At 40.6% G+C, this 20,441-nt stretch overlaps 1 protein-coding gene across 1 annotated transcript in view; it reads left to right on the forward strand.

Moving 5' to 3' along the window:
• Positions 1-20,441, forward strand: part of LOC111156619 (focadhesin) — a 320,134-nt gene that overhangs the window by 22,693 nt on the left and 277,000 nt on the right. Inside the window, exons 2-4 of the mRNA XM_022517613.1 lie at positions 7,923-8,011; positions 11,290-11,364; positions 13,822-13,976. Of these exons, the coding sequence (XP_022373321.1) occupies positions 7,955-8,011; positions 11,290-11,364; positions 13,822-13,976 (287 nt within the window). The 5' untranslated portion in view covers positions 7,923-7,954. The remainder of the gene's footprint in view (positions 1-7,922; positions 8,012-11,289; positions 11,365-13,821; positions 13,977-20,441) is intronic.

Consider the following 20,441-nt stretch of genomic DNA (forward strand, 5'->3'; position numbering starts at 1 on the left):
GGTTTTATTTATTTATTTGATGGAGAGAGACACAGTGAGAGAGAAGGAACACAAGCAGGGGGTGATTGGGGGCTCAATCCCAGGACCCTGAGATCATAACCTGAGCTGAAGGCAGCCGCTTAACGATTGAGCTACCCAGGTGCTCTGTTTCTTTCCCTCCTTTAAGAAGCTGGGCAAAGTAACTAGGAGAGACAAGAATATACCCATAAGCCACAGTCTTGATAAACTTACAGGATTGCCTCAAAGTTATTGATGGCACCATCGGCTTTTGTGTTTCTGAAACAGGGGTCCCCGTTAGTGAATGAAGTATGTATTTTTATCAGTCTGCTAATGTAAACTCTTCATAGCTTTGACTTAGCAGCTGTAGATTGCTTCCCTGAGTCCTTCCTATAAAGTGATTTGGTGGTCAAGGGTGCTCAAAGTCCTGCTTTCTCTGTGATTATCAGATACTCCCTCCAACATCCCATCCCCATCTACCCCGCATAATCCTGTGCTGGGGTCCCGTAGCAAGTGGGAATGTGAGTAGATGGATCTCTTGTTTTCCAGATCGTGCACTTTGTTGGAAGTTTGACACTAAATGCTTTTGTGTGATGTATGGTTGTGTATTTCCATATCCCAGAGAAAGCTGAAAAATTGAAGTGTGCTATCTATCTGCTGCTCCTTTATTATCTCTAGAATGCAGGTGATAGGTTTATTTTCTTGGAAATATTCTTAGGGTGCTGGAGCATCTTGGCAGATAAGGTGATAATTGCTCAAGTTAAACAAATGCTTTGATTCCTTTGGAACTTAAAGGCCTCATTAAAAATTCCCTTTCTGATTTAGGTGTAGACAGCCAAAAAAGGCACCGTGACAGGTTGGAAATAAATCTTTAAGAATCAAACACTTTTTTTGTAACAAGCGGTTTATGGAGCGTATTGTGAGTGTTCTCATTCTTTTGTAAAAAATGTCATGGGAAGAAGTAATACATAAATTGTTTTCTTTAATGCATGAAATGCCCAAGGGAAGTTGAGATTAGAAATAAAGTAGGACAGAAGCTAGACTGCCAATGCTAAAGCAAGCATTATGTATTCTTGTTTTTTTTTTTTTTGAAATTCCCTAAGAGAAGATGATGTTCTGATACCTTGAAAGGCCAAATGGTTGTGATTAACCTTGAAGTTTAAGTCTCCAGCAGATGAAAGACAGTTGCAGTTTGTAGCCCAAGGATAGCAAATCAAGGGTGGTATCAAATCGTAACGCAGCTTGGGGAGTGGTTTTTAGAATGCTTTGTGGCCATTTATTTTAAAGGTCTAGTGGTTTTACTTGAAAAAATTGTACTTAAAAATGTATTCATTCTCTAAAGTGGATCTTGGGGCTGTCTTTTGTAAACTTAGGTGTTTGTCACCTATACTCAGGTAGTTTTGATGAAAACGGTACTTACTCCATTGGCCTCCTTCTTTGAGACAAAGTCATTCTTTTTTTCTTTTTCTTTTTTATTAACATTTTAAAAAGATTTTATGTATTTATTCGAGAGAGAGAGAGCATGAGAGAGAGAGAGAACGTGAGAGGGAGAAGGTGAGAGGGAGAAACAGAGCCCCTGCTGAGCAGGGAGCACGATGCAGGACTCGATCCCAGGACTCCAGGGTCATGACCTGAGCCGAAGGCAGTCGCTTAACCAACTGAGCCATCCAGGCGCCCAAAGTCATTCTTTCTGTATGGTTTGGCTTTTTCACTGCACAGTAAGCTATTAGCCTAACCAGCTGCTCATCTGTCCCCAAAGCATTTTGGAATTCCACCGTTCTGGGCCTGGATCCGAGAGCATAACCTCACATTTTCTTCTCTTTCTCTCTATCACTGTTAACATTGGGTGAGTCTCTCCTGTGATATGTTTATAAGCATCTGCTACCCTGGAGAGTCCGAAGTCTCCTTTTTACTGAGTTAGATTAGATCATCAGAAAACTGTCCTTGCACTCCATTCGCTGAGGCTCTTTTGCTGAATTACATGGTATGTATGTTATACCCAGGGCTTTATCCAGGGTTTGTTTAAAAAAGTCGTATGAAATTCCCTTTAGCTTACGTTATTGAGAATGTTGCTTATTATACACTCTGTATTCCATATGTAAAGGCTAACCTGAGAAATTTCCTTCAGAGGTTAGGGGCACAAAAAGCTTGTTTTCTTTGATGAAAGGTGCTTCTCCCTGCACCCTCCCATCTTTATTAGATAATAAAAGATGTATTATTTACTATATATATATGCCATGTAATATATGTTATATAATATTATATAACATTTATGAATAATATAACATATAAACTATAACATATATATAATATAATATAATACTATAATAATGTATATATTTATTTATTTACTTTGCTTGGGAGCACGGGGCCAAATTTGGATGTCAGTGTTAGCAATTGTGTCAACACATTTTATAAATTAATTAAAAAAATAGTCACAAATTAAACCAGGAGTCAGCAAACTACTGCCCACCCTCCTCCTGTGCTTTTCAGAAAAGTTTTATCAGGGCACAGCTATGGTCCATCGCTCATGGCTATGACTGCTTGTATGCTACTGTAGTAGATTGAGTAGTTTGCTGTCTGACTCTTTAGAAAAAGAAATATTTCCATTCCCAATGCAAATAGTCACAGGATGGTATGTGCCAGCCAAAACACTGAAATAATGTAAAACAAGGTGACTTCTAGAAAATGTGGCTACTTGGAAAAGGCTTAGCAGCAAAGATGGTCTATGAAGGAAATTTCATCTTTAAATAGTGGGAACATACAGAGAAGGGCATTTTATGGGGACGAAAACAGCATAAGCAAAATTCCTTAGGAATGAGCACATTTTGAGCAATAGGGGACTAATTTGAAAGCCATTGTAGCCCAGTTGAAATCAGACAGTGGTGACGATGAAGCCGACTGGGAGAGGTGCTTGATGGAGGGCTTAAAGGTGAGGAATCAGAATGTGCCTTTAATCTGACAGGCTAGTGAAACCTCTGAAGTCTTCGCAGGGAAACAATGTGATGGAAATTGCGCTTTAGGACAATTCGTCTGACGGCAGTGTAGGGGATCTGCTCATGCGTGGAGGTCCCCGGGACTAAGCAGTTACTGAAGTGAGCTGAGCGGAGGAGCTGGTCTGAGGACGGTAGAAATGGGGAGGAGAGGTAGGCTCTCAAGTGCGGGGAGGGATGAAAGCGACTTTGTGATTGAATGGCTGCAGAGGAAGCAAGGAGCTCTTGAGAGAACTGGGAGCAGTGGAACCGAAATGGTAAATGTGTTTGTGAGAGAAGATAGGTTCTCCTTCCTTCCTCCTTCCTTCCTTCCCCCCGCTTCCTTTCTTCCTATTTAAAGATTTTTTTTTTTACTTATTTAAATTCAATTAGTTAACATATAGTATATCGTTACTTTCAGAAGTTTAGGTCAGTGATTCATCAGTCTTATATAACACCAATGCTCATTACATTATGTGCCCTCCTTAATGCCCATCACCCAGTTTCCCCATCTACCCCTCTCTAGCAACTTAGTTTGTTTCCTATAGTTAAAAGTGTTTGTCTCCCTCTCTAATTTTGTCTTATTTTTCCCTCCCTTCCCCTAATGATCCTTTGTTTTGTTTCTTAAATTCCACATATGGGTGGTACCATGTGATAATTGTCTTTCTCTGATTGACTTATTTCGCTCAGCGTAATACCTGCCAGTTCCATCCACACTGATGTAAATGGTAAGATTTCATCTTTTTTTTTTTTTTTTAAAGATTTTATTTATTTGACAGAGAGAGAGAGAGATCACAAGTAGGCAGAGAGGCAGGCAGAGAGAGAGGGGGAAGCAAGCTCCCTGCTGAGCAGAGAGCCCGATGTGGGGCTCGATCCCAGGACTCTGAGATCATGACCCGAGTTGAAGGCAGAGGCTTTAACCCACTGAGCCACCCAGGCGCCCCAAGATTTCATCTTTTTTGATGGCTGAGTAATATTCCATTGTACGTACATTCCACATTTTATCCATTCATTGTGGATGGGCATCTGGGCTCTTTCCACAGTTTGGCTGTTATGGATATTGCTGCTATGAACATTGGGGTGCAGGTGCCCCTTCAAATCACAACGTTTGTATTCTTTGGGTAAATACCTAGTAGTATTTTCAGCATTTTGAGGAACCTCGGCACTGTTTTCCAGAGTGGCTGCACCAGCTTGCATTTCCACCAACAGTGTAGGAGGGTTCCCCTTTCTCTGCATCCTCACTAACACCTGTTGCTTCCTGACTGGTTAATTTTAGCCTTTCTGACTTGTGTGAGGTGGTATCTCATTGTGGTTTTTTTTTTTTTTTTAAGATTTTATTTATTTATTTGTCAGAGAGAGAGAGAGTGAGCACAGGCAGACAGAGTGGTAGAGGGAGAAGCAGGCTCCCCACGGAGCAAGGAGCCCGACGCGGGACTCGATCCCAGGACCCTGGGATCACGACCCGAGCCGAAGGCAGCCGCCCAACCAACTGAGCCACCCAGGCGTCCCTCATTGTGGTTTTGATTTGTATTTCCCTGGTGCTGAGTGATGTTGAGCACATTTTCATGAAGGTTTTTTTTTTTTTTAAAGCACTCTCTGCATCTAACATGGGGCTCGAACTCACAATCCTGAGATCAGGAGTTCTGTGCTCTTCCGACTGAGCCAGCCAGGTACCCCAATATGTGCTTTCTTTTTGACATCTCCAATCGCTGGCTTTATAAAAGAGAGCAGGGACGGGTTTGGGGGTATGGATTGGGCTCTGGGAGAGTTTCCATGAGGGGAGAGAGCACAAGGCAGGGAACTTGGCAGCAGTAAGAAAGATGGGGTGCAGGAAGTGGAATGGACAGAGGAGTTGGAGTTGGTAGAACAGTTTCCCAGTGTGTTTCCCAGGAAGGGCTGGTTGTAGACTGTTAACAGATATTTCTAGAAAAAAGGATGCCATGATCAGATAAGTTTGGTAAACTCTGGGTTAAGCAAAGTTAATCAGACTTCTTGCTTTAATACTTCTCAGATTCTATAATTAATGTGCATCATCATTTATATCTTTAGCTAAGATCTGTCTCTTCAGTTGTAGATTCATGTATTCAGCTTTCTACCTGACCTCTCCTTTTGGATATCTGTTAGACATCTGAAACTTGCCAGTTTCAAATGAAATTCCCAGCTTTCCCCCCACAAAACTGGTTTCCCTCTCTCAGTTGATGGCAACTCTGTCTTTTTCTCTTAGTAAAACATCCATGGTAAGTGGTATATAAATTGTTTTGTTTAATGTATAAAATGCCCAAAGGAATTGACATTAAAATTAAAGGTGCTCAGATCAAACACTTTGGAGTCATCTCTGACCCTTTCTTCTATACTCTCAACCAGTCATCAGCAACCACATTGAGTCTACCTTCAAATGTATCTAGAATGTGAGCACTCTTCATCTCTGGTGATTCTGTTAAAATCTTACCACTCTTTTTCAGTACCAGCTTACCATGTCACTGGGGACAGATACATTAGTCCTTCTGGTGACCTGCATGGCGTTTTATAAACTTACTTCTTCTTTTTTTTTTTTTTTTTTTTTTTTTTTGAGATTTGATTTATTTATATGTGAGACGGAGAGAGAGCATTAAGCTGGGGGAGTGGCAGGCAGAGGGAGATGCAGGTTCCCTGCTGAACAAGGAACCAGATTCAGAGCAGCTCAATGCTGGGACACTGGGATCATGACCTGAGCTGAAGGCAGATGCTTAACCTCAGAGCCACCCAGGTGTCCCTGTGATCTGACTTCTTACTGACTTTCTGATTTTCCATTTTGTTCTTCCTTCATTCAATTTTTTAAAGCTTTTACTCGTTTATTAGAGTGAGAGAGAGAGAGAGAGCATGAGTGAAGGGGGAGGAGCAGAGGGAGAAGGAGAAGCAGGCTTCCCGAGGAGCTGGGAGCCCGAAACGGGACTCGATCCCAGGACCCCAGGATCACAACCTGAGCCAAAGGCAGACGTTTAACGACCAAGCTGCTCAGGTGCCTCTTTCATTCACTCTTGGCTCCTTTCTTTGTTCTTTTCTAGCCATGGCCTTAAGCACGTGATGAGCTTTGGGTTTTTCACTCACTGTTCACTGTGTCTGTGATATCTTCCCCCAGACATCTGTATGGCTGACTCACCAAATGTCATCCTCTGTAGAAGAGACTGACCCTGGTTGCCATATTTAAAACAGAAAGCGTTTCTGTAATACCCTAAGCTCCATGAGTGTAGGGATTTTTGTCTTTTCTGTTCCTGGAAGTTGCCTAAGCACACTGAGCAGTGCCTGACACCCGATAGGCAGCTAGTAAGTATTTGAGTGAATGAGTGAATGAACATTAAGGTGCCAATATATATTCCCTACAAAACCTTTTACCCTCGTGGACATCTCTTCATCCTAGGTTTCCTGGAGACACACTTTGGGAAATGGTGTTCTGATATCTTACAGAATTCCAGGGAGCAGAAAATTCCAAGAAAGAGGAGATGGACACATCTGGAAAGTTGAGCAAAATTTTTTTTTTTTTTAAGATTTTATTTATTTATTTGACACAGACAGATCACAAGCAGGCAGAGAGGCAGGTGGAGAGAGAGAGGAGGAAGCAGGCACCCTGCTGAGCAGAGCGCTCGATGCGGGCTCGATCCCCTGGGATCACGACCTGAGCTGAAGGCAGAGGCTTTAACCCACTGAGCCACCCAGGCTCCCCTTAACGAGTAGATTTTGCTAGCAGACATAATTTGCAGTCTTTGAAGCTGTTTCAGTGCTGCGAAGTGTCAAATTTAGGGGAGTAAAGTTGGCCCTAGATGTTGAAGAAGAAGGCTAGGATGAATGGTCCATTCAGAGATTGTAGTTTTGGAGGAAAGTAGTAGAGCCTTGCGTTCAACACAAGGCACCTCCGTTTGTGAGAGCAGGAGAGCTTTCTTTCGCTGCTTATTATTTTTATAGGGTAACCTGGACTACCTGGAATTTTTTTTTTAATATATATGTACATATTTTTAAGTAGACTCCATGCCCAGTATGAAGCCCAACACAGGGCTTGAACTCCCTGAGATCAAGAGATGAAGAGATGAAGAGTGGGATGCTTAACCCACTAATAGCACCTTATTTTTTCAAAGCAGTGTAATTTGGTGGGTTCAGGGCTGCATAGACTGGATAAATTGAGGTCCTTAGGAAATCCTTTCAGTACTTCAGAGCCTTCTCTTGACCTTGCCCTCCTCCATCCATTTCGCATACTTGAAAACATTTTTCTTTCTTTCTCTTTTCTTCTCTTGTCTTTTCTCTTGCCTTGCCTTGCCCGTTTCCTTTTCTTTTCCTTTTCCTTTCCTTTCCTTTTCTTTCCTTCCCTTTCCTTTCTTGACAGCCCAGTAGGATTGAGAGGTGTGATGGAAACATTAAAAGTTGGTGCTAATTGCTTCCTCTTTTAGCAGACAAGCAATCTGTTTCAGTGTGTGAGTTTCTAGGTCATTTCTGTACCCCCTGAAGAAAGCTCACCTAGGCGTCACACTTGTCACCAGCAGTTAGATGAGTGCTTAAATGAAAGCTCGTACCCAGACCATGGCAGAGTTTAAGTAATTTTGCGAAAATGTGCTTCTTTCTCTCTTAGAAGTTTTGATCTTTGAAAGAGTTTCTATTTCAAACATGCGGTTGAACTTTTAAAATCCTGTTATTTAGGCTGGAGCTTTTGGGATTTTTTTGGGTGTTTCCATAGTGTGAATTAATCTGTTCCAGGATTTGCTCTAATGGGAAAGACCAAGAGCGGTTGAACATTTTAGTTTATTTATCAATCATGGCATTTGTGGGCCGGAGTGGTTGGTGATCGTACGCCAGCAATTATGGGGCAGAGCCCTATGCTTTATTTCCGTTGTTGTCTTTGGAATGAATTACTTTTATGTTATTTGAGGAATAATTGGTTTGAAAACCTTTTCCAGACTAACAAATATTCTTTTCTTTTGATTACAGAGTCAGCTTATATACATGTAAGAGGAGCAAAAATGTCAGATGATATCAGGAAAAGGTTTGAATTTCCAAATTCTCTTATCCAATCACAGGTAATGTTTATATATTTAATTATTTTTGCTTCATGGTAACAGATGCAATGCTTTGGTGGATTGTTAGTAGAACTTTACAGTTTTAACATTAAGTATTTTATTCTACATAAAGGATTCTACATACTTATTGCTTTATTAACTTTTATATTAGTTAATTTGAAAATTTATGTTTGAGGGCACCTGGCTGGCTCCTCATGTCTAGGTGCATGCTAATCTTGATCTTAGGGTTGTGAGTTTGAGCCTCACTTTGGGTGCAGAGGTTACTTTATTTTATTTATTTATTTATTTTTCTAGATTTTACTTATTTGTTTGAGAGGGAGAGGGACAGAGAATCTGAAGCAGACTCTGCACTGAGCACAGAGCCTGACGTGGGGCTTGGTCCCATGACCTGAGTGGAAACCAAGAGTTGTCTGCTTAACTGACTGAACCACCCAAGTGCCCTCATATCTTGTAAAGATTATATTAAAAAATTAAATAAAAAACGCTGAAAATTTATATGTGACATAGGAAAGTGAATATTTGAAATTGACCAATCTCAGCTTCTTCTTCTTCTTCTTTTTTTTTTTTTTTTAGAGATTTTATTTATTTATTTGAGAGAAAGAGAGGGAGAGCATAGAGGGAGAAGCAGGCTTCCCGCTGAGTAGAGAGCTTGACGTGGGGCTTGTTCCAGGACCCAGAGATCATGACCTGAGCTGAAGGCAGACACTTAACTGACTGAGCCACCCAGGCACCCCCAGTTTCGGTTTCTGTTTATATCATACTTTTCTTCTTAGATGTAATAAAACCTTGATTAATTAGGAGACCCCTAGGTCTGTATTTTTTTTTAAAGTCTACAATGAATTTTGGGGAATAGAAATAAATGGTTACACATCTATGGAGTATGAGAGATTGATACTTAAAATGGTCTATTTTACCCCTGTACAACTATAAAGAATAAGGGATTTTTACTGAATAACCAACATTCAGCCCTGGATTAAAAAAAATTGATGTATATAGTAACACAGGCAGGGCTTGGTGATAATTTATTTTGAGAGCTTTTTAGTTATTAGGGTTCAACCAAAAGTGGTTTTCTGGTTGGCCTTGCACTAACTAGAAGCATTCTGGTTGGTCAAGGTGCTGTAATAGCTTGCTGTCTTTTCTTGCGAGAGTGAAACCAGGTGACCAGCAGAAGCCAGCTCCAAGACCGAACAGCATACAGCCTCTTGGATGCTTTCAGCAAGTTTTCTCCGGAGATGCCTGCTGTGGGAATTGACCTAGCTGGGTAGTGGGGAACCCTTCCATGAGGAGTAGAACACTCCTTATGCAAGATTCCCTTCTACCTGACTGGGTTGGAGTCCTGTCCTGTACAGCACAGGTCCTTACCGTGAAGAGGAGGATGAAGAGGATACCGTCCACAGTTTCTATTTTCTGTGCCTGGAGTCCCTTCATTAGCATAGATAACTAAGAAGTGCCTGTGTGTGTTACTGTTAAATTAAGTGAGAAGTGTACATGTATGGGTTCATGGATGGAGAATGTCTCTTTCAGCTATTGTATTATGGAAAACTTAAGTAGCAATATAGGGTCACTTATCTTTGGACTTTGTGCTTTAAAATCAGTTTAGCCTGTATTCTCTGATTTGTTAGTAGGATACACAGAAAGGCAAACTGGAGAAGTTGGACCTGGTGGGGGGATGTTTGTCAGTAAGCTGATCTTCTTTTAGTCCTTTTTTTTTTTCTAAATATGAATGGGAGCTTTTTCTTTTTTTTTTTGGTCCCTGTTGTGTTTCACACTGGTTTTCTGTGGTTCTTGCAATTGTGCCCTGTTCTCTCTGAATACTTATTGTTCTTTTGTAACTGTTGCTCAGTGTTAGCACCATATTTCATTGATTCACACACATTTTTTCCACATTTTAGCATCTTTGAAATTGGGTCGTGTCTAGTAATTCATGGCAGCAGTTCTTACACAGCTGGTCTTGCCTGCACCATTGTGAACTTGGCCGTGATTTTTCTAAAGGAACTCTTTCACTAATATAAAATCAAAACTCTAAATTATAAGGCACATTATGTAACATAGGTTAATGGGCAGCCTTTTTTCCTTAGTAGTAGAAATAAAATAATGTTGCGTCTCACTGTTGATGGACGGTTGCATTCAATGAAATATGGTGTATTTTGTAAACAGCCACCAAAGCTGTTCACTGGTCTTCAGTTCTTGTTAATTTCCCTTGAACTAGGAGGTAAGAGACAGTTAATTGATCTAAACTTAATATTCATGTCATTGAGTGATTTATATTACAAAACTGAGATCATCAAGCATCGAGGTCTTAAAGCATTTCCAAGGTGTGAAATACAAAAAGAAACGAAGTGGGGGAGATGCTTTGTTTTTGTGTGAGCTTTTCTGGAGACTACAAGACTGACAGCAACTCCCAGATGTATCATATGTCGGTCCAAGTGTAGGATCAACACTTGGTGCAGTTGGAGAGTTTTTTCTAGCCCATTCGTAGGAGGACTGTCATTGTTGCTGGCCTGCGGCTCTAAGGCAGCAGAACAGTGTGGGGAGGGGTGAAGAACCAGGGGAATGGAGTTGAGGCGGTAGGAAGGAATGATACTTACGTATTTATGTCATCAACAGTCCTCTAGAAATAGAGTCTTAGATTTAATTTTGGGCTTTTTGACCAAAGCAGGATATGGGAACATTTTAGAAATTTATGAGACTAAAAGCTTATGCAAGGGCTAAAACCTATAAGAAAATAATAAAGAAATTAAATCATAGGCCTAAGCGAGAGAGAAGGGTTGTGGTACTGGCTCAGATCTGTATGGGCTATGGTCATAAAGATGGGGGTGAGTTTTTTCCATCTTCATTAAGGGCATGATGAAGCATGATGGATTTCATTTAGATGCAAAAATGATTTTAAAAGCTGTGGAGTTTCTCATTTGTCTCCCAGTTTAATGGATGAAGCAATCTCACATTATCTTCTAATACTAAGTGACAGCAATTTGAACTGAAAATCTGGCAATTTTCTTAACATCTATGAACTGTAGTTTGCTTATTGGGATAAAAATACTTACCTTGAGAGTTGTTATGAAGCTAAGAAATTATGTATGTAGAATGCCGAATTCAGTGCCTTCCACAGAGCACACTCACAAATGAATGGGAATTTTATTACCACTTGACTGGTTGGCACACTCATACTCCAATCACCTAGTATTTTTTTTTCCCCCATATCAACTTGTATTGACAGGAGTTACCTTCAAATGCACTAACTGGAGAGATCTGTTGATTTTTTTTTTTTTTTTTTAAAGGCTGTGGGTCATCTTATTGCTGCAGTCCTGAAGGAAAATGGTTTTTCAGAAAAGATCCACCAATCGACAAACCAGGTCTGTATTCATCTTTGTGCTTGAGTTCTCTTCAGATACTGCTCCCAGCTGCACGTAGGCACGCCTTCTGTTTCAGGTCACTGTAGAAATGATCTTGAACTGGTTTTGTTTGTTTGTTTGTTTGTTTGTTTTTTGGTTTGCTAAGTTCTTCTTCTGAATTCTTTATAATTTAAAAGTGGTTACAGCAGACTTGGGGAGTGAGATATGGAGGGGGTGAGGAAGGGGAGTATTCTGTGACTTTAGTGAAAAGTAGCATGGGTGGGATGAGGGTAGACATGCCTTAGACAACGTTGTTAGGGTACCTCTGAGGTAATCTTTTTGTTTAATGGAGAAAGTGAACATAGCAGCTTTCTGCTCTGGAGGAAATTTCTCCTACTTTCAGATGGCCCAAGTATGAGTTCTGAGTTGGAAAGGTCATGCTTTGGAACTTGGAGCTGAAGGAAGATTACCGTGCATAGGGCAGAGAATGCTAGGATTGAAGCAGTACTCCACTTCCTGAGATGCAGACCACTTGGGTTTTGGTCAGCCAGTGTTATAGATTTTGACCTGCTGGTTGGAGACTCCACTTGAGTGGATGCTCCCAGGTTAACTCTGTGGAGAATGTCGATGATGGAAATAGGATTTTTTTTTTTCCCAACAGAAATAATTGATTTCCTTTCTCTCACATTGCCTTTTTTTTTTTTAACCCCTTCACATTGCTTTTGATTAGCTACTCCCAAGTCACATCTCTTTCCAGCTTCTGCTGCCATGTTGAAATCAGTGTAGAGGCAAATTCACTAATTGGCATTTATCTGGTATTTGTATGTAGGCATATAAATTAGGTTTTCTGAGAACCCTCATCTTAATCCTGTCTATAATCACATTATGTACTCAGAGGTCATCTAATGGTTTTACTTAAACAGCTGGGATTTACTGAATGTCAAATCCCTATGACTTAACTGTTTTCTCTTCTATTAGTAAATGAATGCGCACTTCCACGAGGGCATAGTAATACCTGAGGCAAGGGTTTTTTTATTCATTTATTTCATTTTTCTGGTTTATAATGGAGTAATGACATGTGGAACCGTTTGATATTGGCCATACAGGTGAATAAAATTTCCTTCTGAGTAAAAGAACAGAGATATAAATATTTATTTCCTGTAGTGACTGTTAACTGTATTGTTCTGTTATAGTGGGATCCTAAGATTGAAAAGGCTCTCAGAGCCAGCTACAGTGGGCAAGTGGGCACAATATGATGTTGATTTTCACTCTTTATTCTGTGGGAGATGAGGACCTTGTTTTTTTCCCTCAAATTATATATTTTTCTAATAACTTATGTCAGGAAGAGGGAAAAATAGCTTCATGATGTTCTTTAAAAAAACAAAAAAGCAAAACAAAACCCAAACCGCATGTAAATATAAATGGACTTCACTAACCCACAATACATTCAAATATGGTTTATCATTAGTCATGAGCTTCTGGTGGGGTGGGTCATGGATTCTGGAGGATGTTCTGAAAGGTAGAAGCTCTGCTTTTATAGGATTTTTCAAAATAAAGATCTTACATTTACTTATGTTCCCTTCTGGTACTTCCCTATCAAACATGACAGATTTACGGTCTGAGGGGGCTAAAAGTCAGTTTCTTTCTTTCTTTCTTTCTTTCTTTTTTTTAGATTTTTATTTATTTATTTGACAGAGAGAGACACAGTGAGAGAGGGAACACAAGCAGGGGGAGTGGGAGAGGGAGGAGCAAACTTCCTGCTGAGCAGGGAGCCCGATGTGGGGCTCGCTGACCTGAGCCGAAGGCAGACGCTTACCTGACTGAGCCACCCAGGTGTCCCAAGTCAGTTTCTTTCTTGACCACAGCAATTTTCTAGGCATTTGTTGGAAACCATGGAAATAGCAGCTTGCTGTTCCCCACCTTTACTATCTTTGCTCTGGACTCACATTAGGCTTCAGTAAATTGAGGCAGGGGCATTGTGGGGGATGTGGAGTGCATGTAAGTGGTAAAGATTGCTGGTAGGAGAGCAGAAACACGTTCTGAAAATGTTGTTGCATTTCGGGCTTAAACCACAAGCATGATTGGGATGGAGTTCAGCCTAGACTAACTGCTATGCTGATATTGACGGTGTCTGGTTCAAGGGCTTGTTGGAGCTCTCTGCGAGAGCCAGCCGAGCCTTTGTTTTGATCCCCTGTCAGTTTCCTTGGGTTGCTCAAACTCAAGTTATACCCCTGTCTGCAGCCAGCCTTATTCTGCAGCTGGGACACCAGATGGGCGAGAGTGGCTGTATCAGAACACATCCATTATCTCTCCCAGAAAACTGACTCTAGTTTATTCTACAAATGCTGGGACAACAGCATCATCTTTGTATGGGAAAGCTAGCCCACTGTGAACAAATTACGCTTCGATGAATGCCTGGGGCTGTCCATGCCTTTGCTGCTCATCGGACGAGTCTTTTGATCGCTGGTTTGTTTTCAGACTCCAGCTTTGAACTTGCTGTGGGAGAAGTGTTGCAGTGATAATGTGGTGGTTCGAACGGGCTGCTGTGAGGGTCTGGTGGCCCTTGTCGCTCAGGATCACGCAGAGTTTGGCTATGTGCTCAACGGGATACTCAACCTGATGCCATCGACCAGGTATTCTTTCCTTCGTGTTTAATCAGTAAAACACATTTTTAGGAAAAAAAAGTCACTGATTTGCCATTAAATGTCAACATTCACTCTACTTGCTGGTTGTTTTTCTTTCCCTTAAGATGTCACACAGTTGATATTTCGTACGTGCCGATTTAAACTCTATAGTCTTGGAATTTGTGGTCATTTGCTGTAGTTAAGCCTCCAGGGCTTTCTGAGGCACCATTCTTTTTTTTTTTTTTTCTCCCTTAAGATTTTATTTATTTATTTGACACAGAGAGAGAGAGTGTAAGTAGGCACATGGGCAGGGAGAGGGAGAAGCAGGCTCCCCACGGAGACGAGAGCCCGATGTGAGACTTGATCCCAGGATCCTGAGGTCATGACCTGAGCCAAAGGCAGACGCTGAACCAACCAAGCCCCCCAGGCGTCCCTGAGGCACCATTCTGAGGTGGTCAGATAAGACCATCTTTGCACCATGTTGTGGAAGTGAGTGTCTCTTGTGAAACGTTCCCCAAAAAGGGGTGCTGCTCTTTCGTTCAAAAAATGATATTGATCTCTGTGCTTTCATTTCAGTTCTGCCTGTTTTAAATCATTTGGGCATCTGTTCCCTTCTCCCAGTTCTCATCCAGCTACCAGCTGCCTTCTCTGTGGGGTTGCTTGCTCTCCTTGGGTTTGTTTTTTGTCCTATCTGTGGAAGATGGCATCCTGGGCTTAGAGTTGGCTAGGTTGAATAACCTCTGGCCTTTTCATCTTTCTTCACAAATCTTATTTTGTTCTTTTAGATCCTCTCTGTGTATCTTTTTGGAACCTTGAGTTTTCTTTGTAGTGTGCTGTCTTTAGTCAGAAACTCAAACCCTTTAGCGTTTGCCCTTCCCCAGACTTGCCCTTCCCCAGACTAGCTCCAGCCTTTTGTTCAGCCTGTGTTTTCTGCTGTGAACCCTCTTCTCCAGCCATAAACAGCCCTTCCCTGTTCCTGAGCCTGTGCGTGAGCTCCACTTCTGCATGGAGGGTTTCTTCCTGTTTTTTGACACCATCTCCTTCATCCTTTAAGGTTCAGCTCGATGTCACCTCTCCTGGCCAGATAACATCTCTCTTCCCAGCTGGGCTACTTGATCTTTCACAGTATTTTTTTTTAAACCTATATTTTCATATTGAACACATTTTTGGACAGTAATTAGATGACCAAATATTTCTGAATAAGTAAGAATTTGATCATGTCTAAAAACTTAATCATTTTCTGTCTTTTTCTTTGTGTGCAGACCCACACTTGTGCACCTGTTCACGTGTGTGCACGTGTGTACACACACTTTTAAAAAAGTAATTTTGAAGAGGCTTTTAAAATGTTAAGTTTTAATGTGTTTCTCTTTTAACTTATTGGTTGATTTTAAGCAGGCTGTGTAGATTTTGCCTTCTGCCCTTTTTTCAGATGCAGGTATTAGTATTTGTGTCCCCCTAACTAATTTTCAGATGCCTTAGAATTCATAAACATAAACATAAAATCTACTTGCACTGTGGAGTTGTATTATTTATATTCAGAAGTAAGTATCAGCAGGGTGATGTCTCTGTCTACATAAGGAATAATTAGAGCAGGTTATATTGTACCTTTTTTTTTTTTTTAAGATTTTATTTTTGGGGGTGCCTGGGTGGCTCAGTGGGTTAAGCCTCTGCCTTTGGCTCAGGTCATGATCCCAGGGTCTGTCTGCTCAACAGGGAGCCTGCTTCCTCCTCTCTCTCTGCCTGCCTTTCTGCCTACTTGTGATCTCTGTCTGTCAAATAAATAAATACAATCTTAAAAAAAAAAAAAAAGGATGTTATTTTTGTGTAATTTTCACACCCGACATGGGGCTTGAACTTGATATAGCCCTGAGATCAAGAGTTGCATGCTCTACCAGCTGAGCCAGCCAGGTGCCCCAGATTATATCTTTTAATTCCAGAAGGTAGTGTTAGAAAATTTTGCTGTGTAGGATGTCCTTCACATGTCAGTATAAGTCTGTCATTACTATTGTAAACTGAAAAACAGGATGGAGCCCCTGGGTGGCTCAGTCAGTTAAGCGGCTGCCTTTGGCTCAGGTCATGATCTCTGGGTCCTGGATCCCTGTGTCGGACTCTTGGCTCAGTGGGGAGCCTGCTTCTCCCTCTGCCACTCCCCTCTGCTTCTATTCTCTCTGTCAAATAAATTAAAAAAAAAAAAGAGTGAAAAGCATGAGCCTTATGGATAGTGAATCAGCATGGCATCTGTATATGTTACAATTCGTCAGTAACCTTGGATTTTTTAAAATTTAAAAGCATGTATTTTGGAGGGGCACCTGGGTGGCTCAGTGGGTTAAAGCCTCTGCCTTCAGCTCGGGTCATGATCCCATGGTCCTGGGATCAAGCCCCACATCGGTCTCTCTTCTCAGCAGGGAACCTGCTTCCCTTCCTCTCTCTCTCTCTGCCTGCCTCTCTGCCTAGTTGTGATCTCTCTCTGTTAAATAAATAAATAAAATCTTAAAAAAAAAAAAGCATATATTTTGGAGGTGCCTGGGTGGCTCAGTTGATTAAGTGTCTGACTCTTGATTTCAGCTCAGGTCATGATCTCAGGGTTGTAAGATCGAGCCCTGCATCAGGCTCTTTGCCCAGCTTAAGATTCTCTCTCTCTCTTTCTGCTCACTGTCTAAAAAATTAAAGTAAAAAAATGTATTTTTCAAATAAGCAACACAATCACATGGAAAAATTCCAAAAGGGTATATGAGGCAGGGTGTCTGGCTTACTCCTATATTTCAGTTTTTTTCCTCAGAGGCAAAAGTCTTACAAGGTCTTATTTTTCTTATAAATGTGTTTATGTACGTATAACTGACAATTTACCTGTTTATTTTTCCTTAAGAAAAGAAATAGCCTATTAGGCACACGATTTATTTTTCATTCTTAAGTGAAAATATGTATCTTGGAGACTGTTCTTTAACAAAAATAAAGTGCTTTCTGATTTTTTTGAGCTGCATAATATTCCATTGTATGAATGTGCCATAATTTACCCAATTCCCTGTTGTTTTCAATTTTTTTTTGCAAGTATAGGTAGTGCTTCAATGAGTAATCTGATACATACAGGTGACTGTTAGTTTTCAAGGGCCATCAGAAACATGGTCATGATATAGAAGAAAGCCTTGTATTTTATAGTAAACCTATATAGGAATTTTTTTTAAAAGATTTTATTTTATTTTGTTATTTTATTTATTTATTTGTCAGAGAGAGCACAAGCAGGCAGAGTAGCAGGCAGAGGCAGAGAGAAGCAGGCTCCCTGCTGAGCAAGGAGCCTGATGTGGGACTTGATCCTAGGACCCCGGGATCATGACCTGAGCCAAAGGCAGCTGCTTAACCAGCTGAGCCACCCACGCATCCCACCTATATAGGAATTTTAATGATTGGAAGATCCTGGGGGAAAGTTTTTTTTTCAAGTTTTCTGTCTGAGAATGTTCTTGACTAACTTACAAGCCTCAGGGAGATGGAGACAGGGTAGACCTTGAAGCGAACCAGTTTAATTTTTGAATCAATTTGATGATGAAATGTGTTATATAAGTGTGACATTTTCTTTATTGTTGCCAGTAGAGATAATAATTATGTGTGAAGAATTTTTTTCATTTGCTTGACTTCAAGTAGCAGAGCTTTGTGGTTTGTAAGGATTACCAAGACTATACTTTGCATTGTTTCTGTCATTAGAAAAAAAACAAAATGAGAATCAAATTTAAGAAATTTAATTTAATTTAATTAAAAACAGGAGGCCCAAACAGCCTTCTCCTTCAAATGCTGTGCAGGGCATTTTCTGACACAGAAAACCATCTTTTTACCATGCAGATGGAAGAAGAAAGAAAACTGGGGCACCAGTCCTTACATTGCACAAAATAGCCTTTGAAACAAAGACTGTAACAAGAAACAGAGAAGAACACTATATAATGATAAAGGAGACAATCTAACAGGAGGATATAACAATTTTAAATATTTATGCACCCAACATGGGAGCACCTAAATATATAAAACAACTATTGATAGACATAAAGGAAGAAAACAGTAATACAATAAAGAAGACTGTAACACCCCACTTATATCAATGGACAGATCATCCAGACAGAAACTCAACAAGGAAACAGTGGTTTTGAATGACGTGTTGGACCAGATGGACCTAACAGGATATATCCAGAACATTCCATCCCCAAATAATGGAATACACATTTCTTTTCAAGTGTACATGGAACGTTGTCCTGAATACCTTACATGTTAGGCCACAAAACAAATCTCAATAAATTTAAAAGAGATTGGAATCACATCTTGCATCTTTTCTGTCCACAAAAGTATAAAACTAGAGATAAAAATCAAGCAAACATTCCCTCCTCCCCCTCTCCCCCCATCTTTATCTTTGGGATATAAAAGCAGGAATGACTTTGTCATTTCCCTGTGCTTCTTGACTGAGATATTTTGCATCTTCAGTTTCCAGCATTTAAGTTTCTACTTGTCTCTGGATTTCTCTTTCAAAGAGAGATTTATCAGGATCTAAAGGCACCCTGGGAACAGAGCCACACAGTAATTGCTCAGCTTTGACGTAGAACAATAATTCTAAAGTGTAATCTTTTCATTTTGCCTACCTACTAGCATAGCATCTTTCAGGAACTGAGGATGAGATTGCGAGAGGGAGGGAGCAAGCCATAGTGAGAAGCAGCCTTCTGTAGAATGGAGAATGTAGCTTCGGGAGCTTTCTCAGCATTGCAGGAAGTGTTGAAAGGCACAAGGAAAGATGGAAGGAAAGGTCTGTGAGGTCATCTCCCCTAGCCTTATAACCTGCTTCTCAGCCCTTTGTAAATCTATTCTATAAAATTCTCTTGGAACGCGTTTGGGAGCCCTCTCCCCAGCCCAGGCCATTCAACCTGCAATTTGAGAAACTGTGGTCTAGAGCCTGCTGCACTGTATAGTCTAACTTTGCAAAAGACTTGACATTTGCAAAGCTCTGGTTGTCTAAACTTCAGGGCGTGGCTGGGAAAGTGTCTGGCTCTGTTTGAGAGACTGTTCCCTTCAAAGGAATAGTTTGATGTCTAAGAGTGTTCTTGGTTCAAAGGCAACATGAAACAATTGTAAACTAGTTTTTATAGCTTCTGTAAACAAAGAAATGGATTTAAGAGGTCTAAAATGTTCTTTTAATCAGTAAGGAAATTTGAAAAAACATTATTCCCTAGGGAGGGTGAAGGAAAGAAGGGGGACCACAAAGGAAACACAGTAAGGAAATCATTATCACCAGTTAAAATGTGAATTTTGAAATTAAACAAACTGAAATTCAAGTGCATGGTACATGGTAGCATGTACTTTTCTTGTCTCTTAAGGAACTGCTTGTTTTAAGTTTAGATTATTTTAGATTTTGTTTATTTTTGTTTTTACATTGAATTTATCCTGAGATAATAATTCCCAAAGCAAGTTTTTCCATTTTTCTGTTCTTAGATTCCGCACCCCCCTCCTTTACTGTGCTAGCTTCTAGGAAGCTTGTGCAACCATTGTTGTAGTTGCTTAGTAACGGGATTGTGCACAGAAAGTGTACTCTCCTGTGGAACTAGGTATTCCGTTTTCGATACTGAGATGTCATGACAGCCTGTAATTTCAGTTCAACTGCTTCCCCAACCCCTTCCTTCTTTTAAAAATGTGTTTGGGAAGATGGTCATGTGCTACATAAACCAGACTAGCCCCTGATTTGTGTGCCTTTTGTGCTTTTAAATAGGGGAGAGACCTGCGATTTATGTATTTGGGGAAAATAGTGTGTGTTAAGATATGAGAGATTAAAGTCTGTTTTCTGAGATTCCTAAAGGAAAGCCTACTTTTTATTTTTATTTATTTTTATTTTTAAAAGATTTTGTTTGAGAGAGAGAAGGGGCAGGGGGAGGGGCAGAGAGAGAATGCTAAGCAGACTCTGCACTGAGCACAGATCCCAGTGCAGATGGGGCTCGATCCCAGGACCCCGAGATCATGACCTGAGCTGAATCCAAGATTCGGATGCTTAACTGACTGAGCCACCCAGGGGCCCTTAAAGTCTGCTTTTTAATGAAATCTTGCATAGACTATTAAAAATGCCCATAGTGGTCCTGACTAAAGCTGATGGATTCAGTGAGTCTTTGATCGTGGATTGATGAAGGTCCAAGTTGTTTAAAAATGACTCGAAGAACTATTGGGAGTTGACATTTAGGGTAATTTAATGAGGAAAGTTCTTGTGTTTCAGGCTCTTCTCTTTTATTGATGACTCTGTTCCTTGTGGACTTGTTTCATTCTCTTGTAGGCGATGGCTAGCAACTGAGGAGACAGTGTATTCATATCTTGTATTATTGAAGCTTTTCTGTACTATTTAGGTTCTCCATTTTTGTTTTATTTGGCAGGAGAAGAAGTGTCAAGGAAGGATGGCTTCATGGGTTTTCCCCAGGATTTAAGGGGTCTGGTCATAGCATGCTTTCATCTGTAGTTGGGGTG

This window comes from Enhydra lutris, unplaced genomic scaffold, assembly GCF_002288905.1.
Source record: "Enhydra lutris kenyoni isolate GAN:26980312 unplaced genomic scaffold, ASM228890v2 scaffoldscaffold47, whole genome shotgun sequence".
In the NCBI taxonomy this organism is placed as follows: Eukaryota; Metazoa; Chordata; class Mammalia; order Carnivora; family Mustelidae; genus Enhydra; species Enhydra lutris.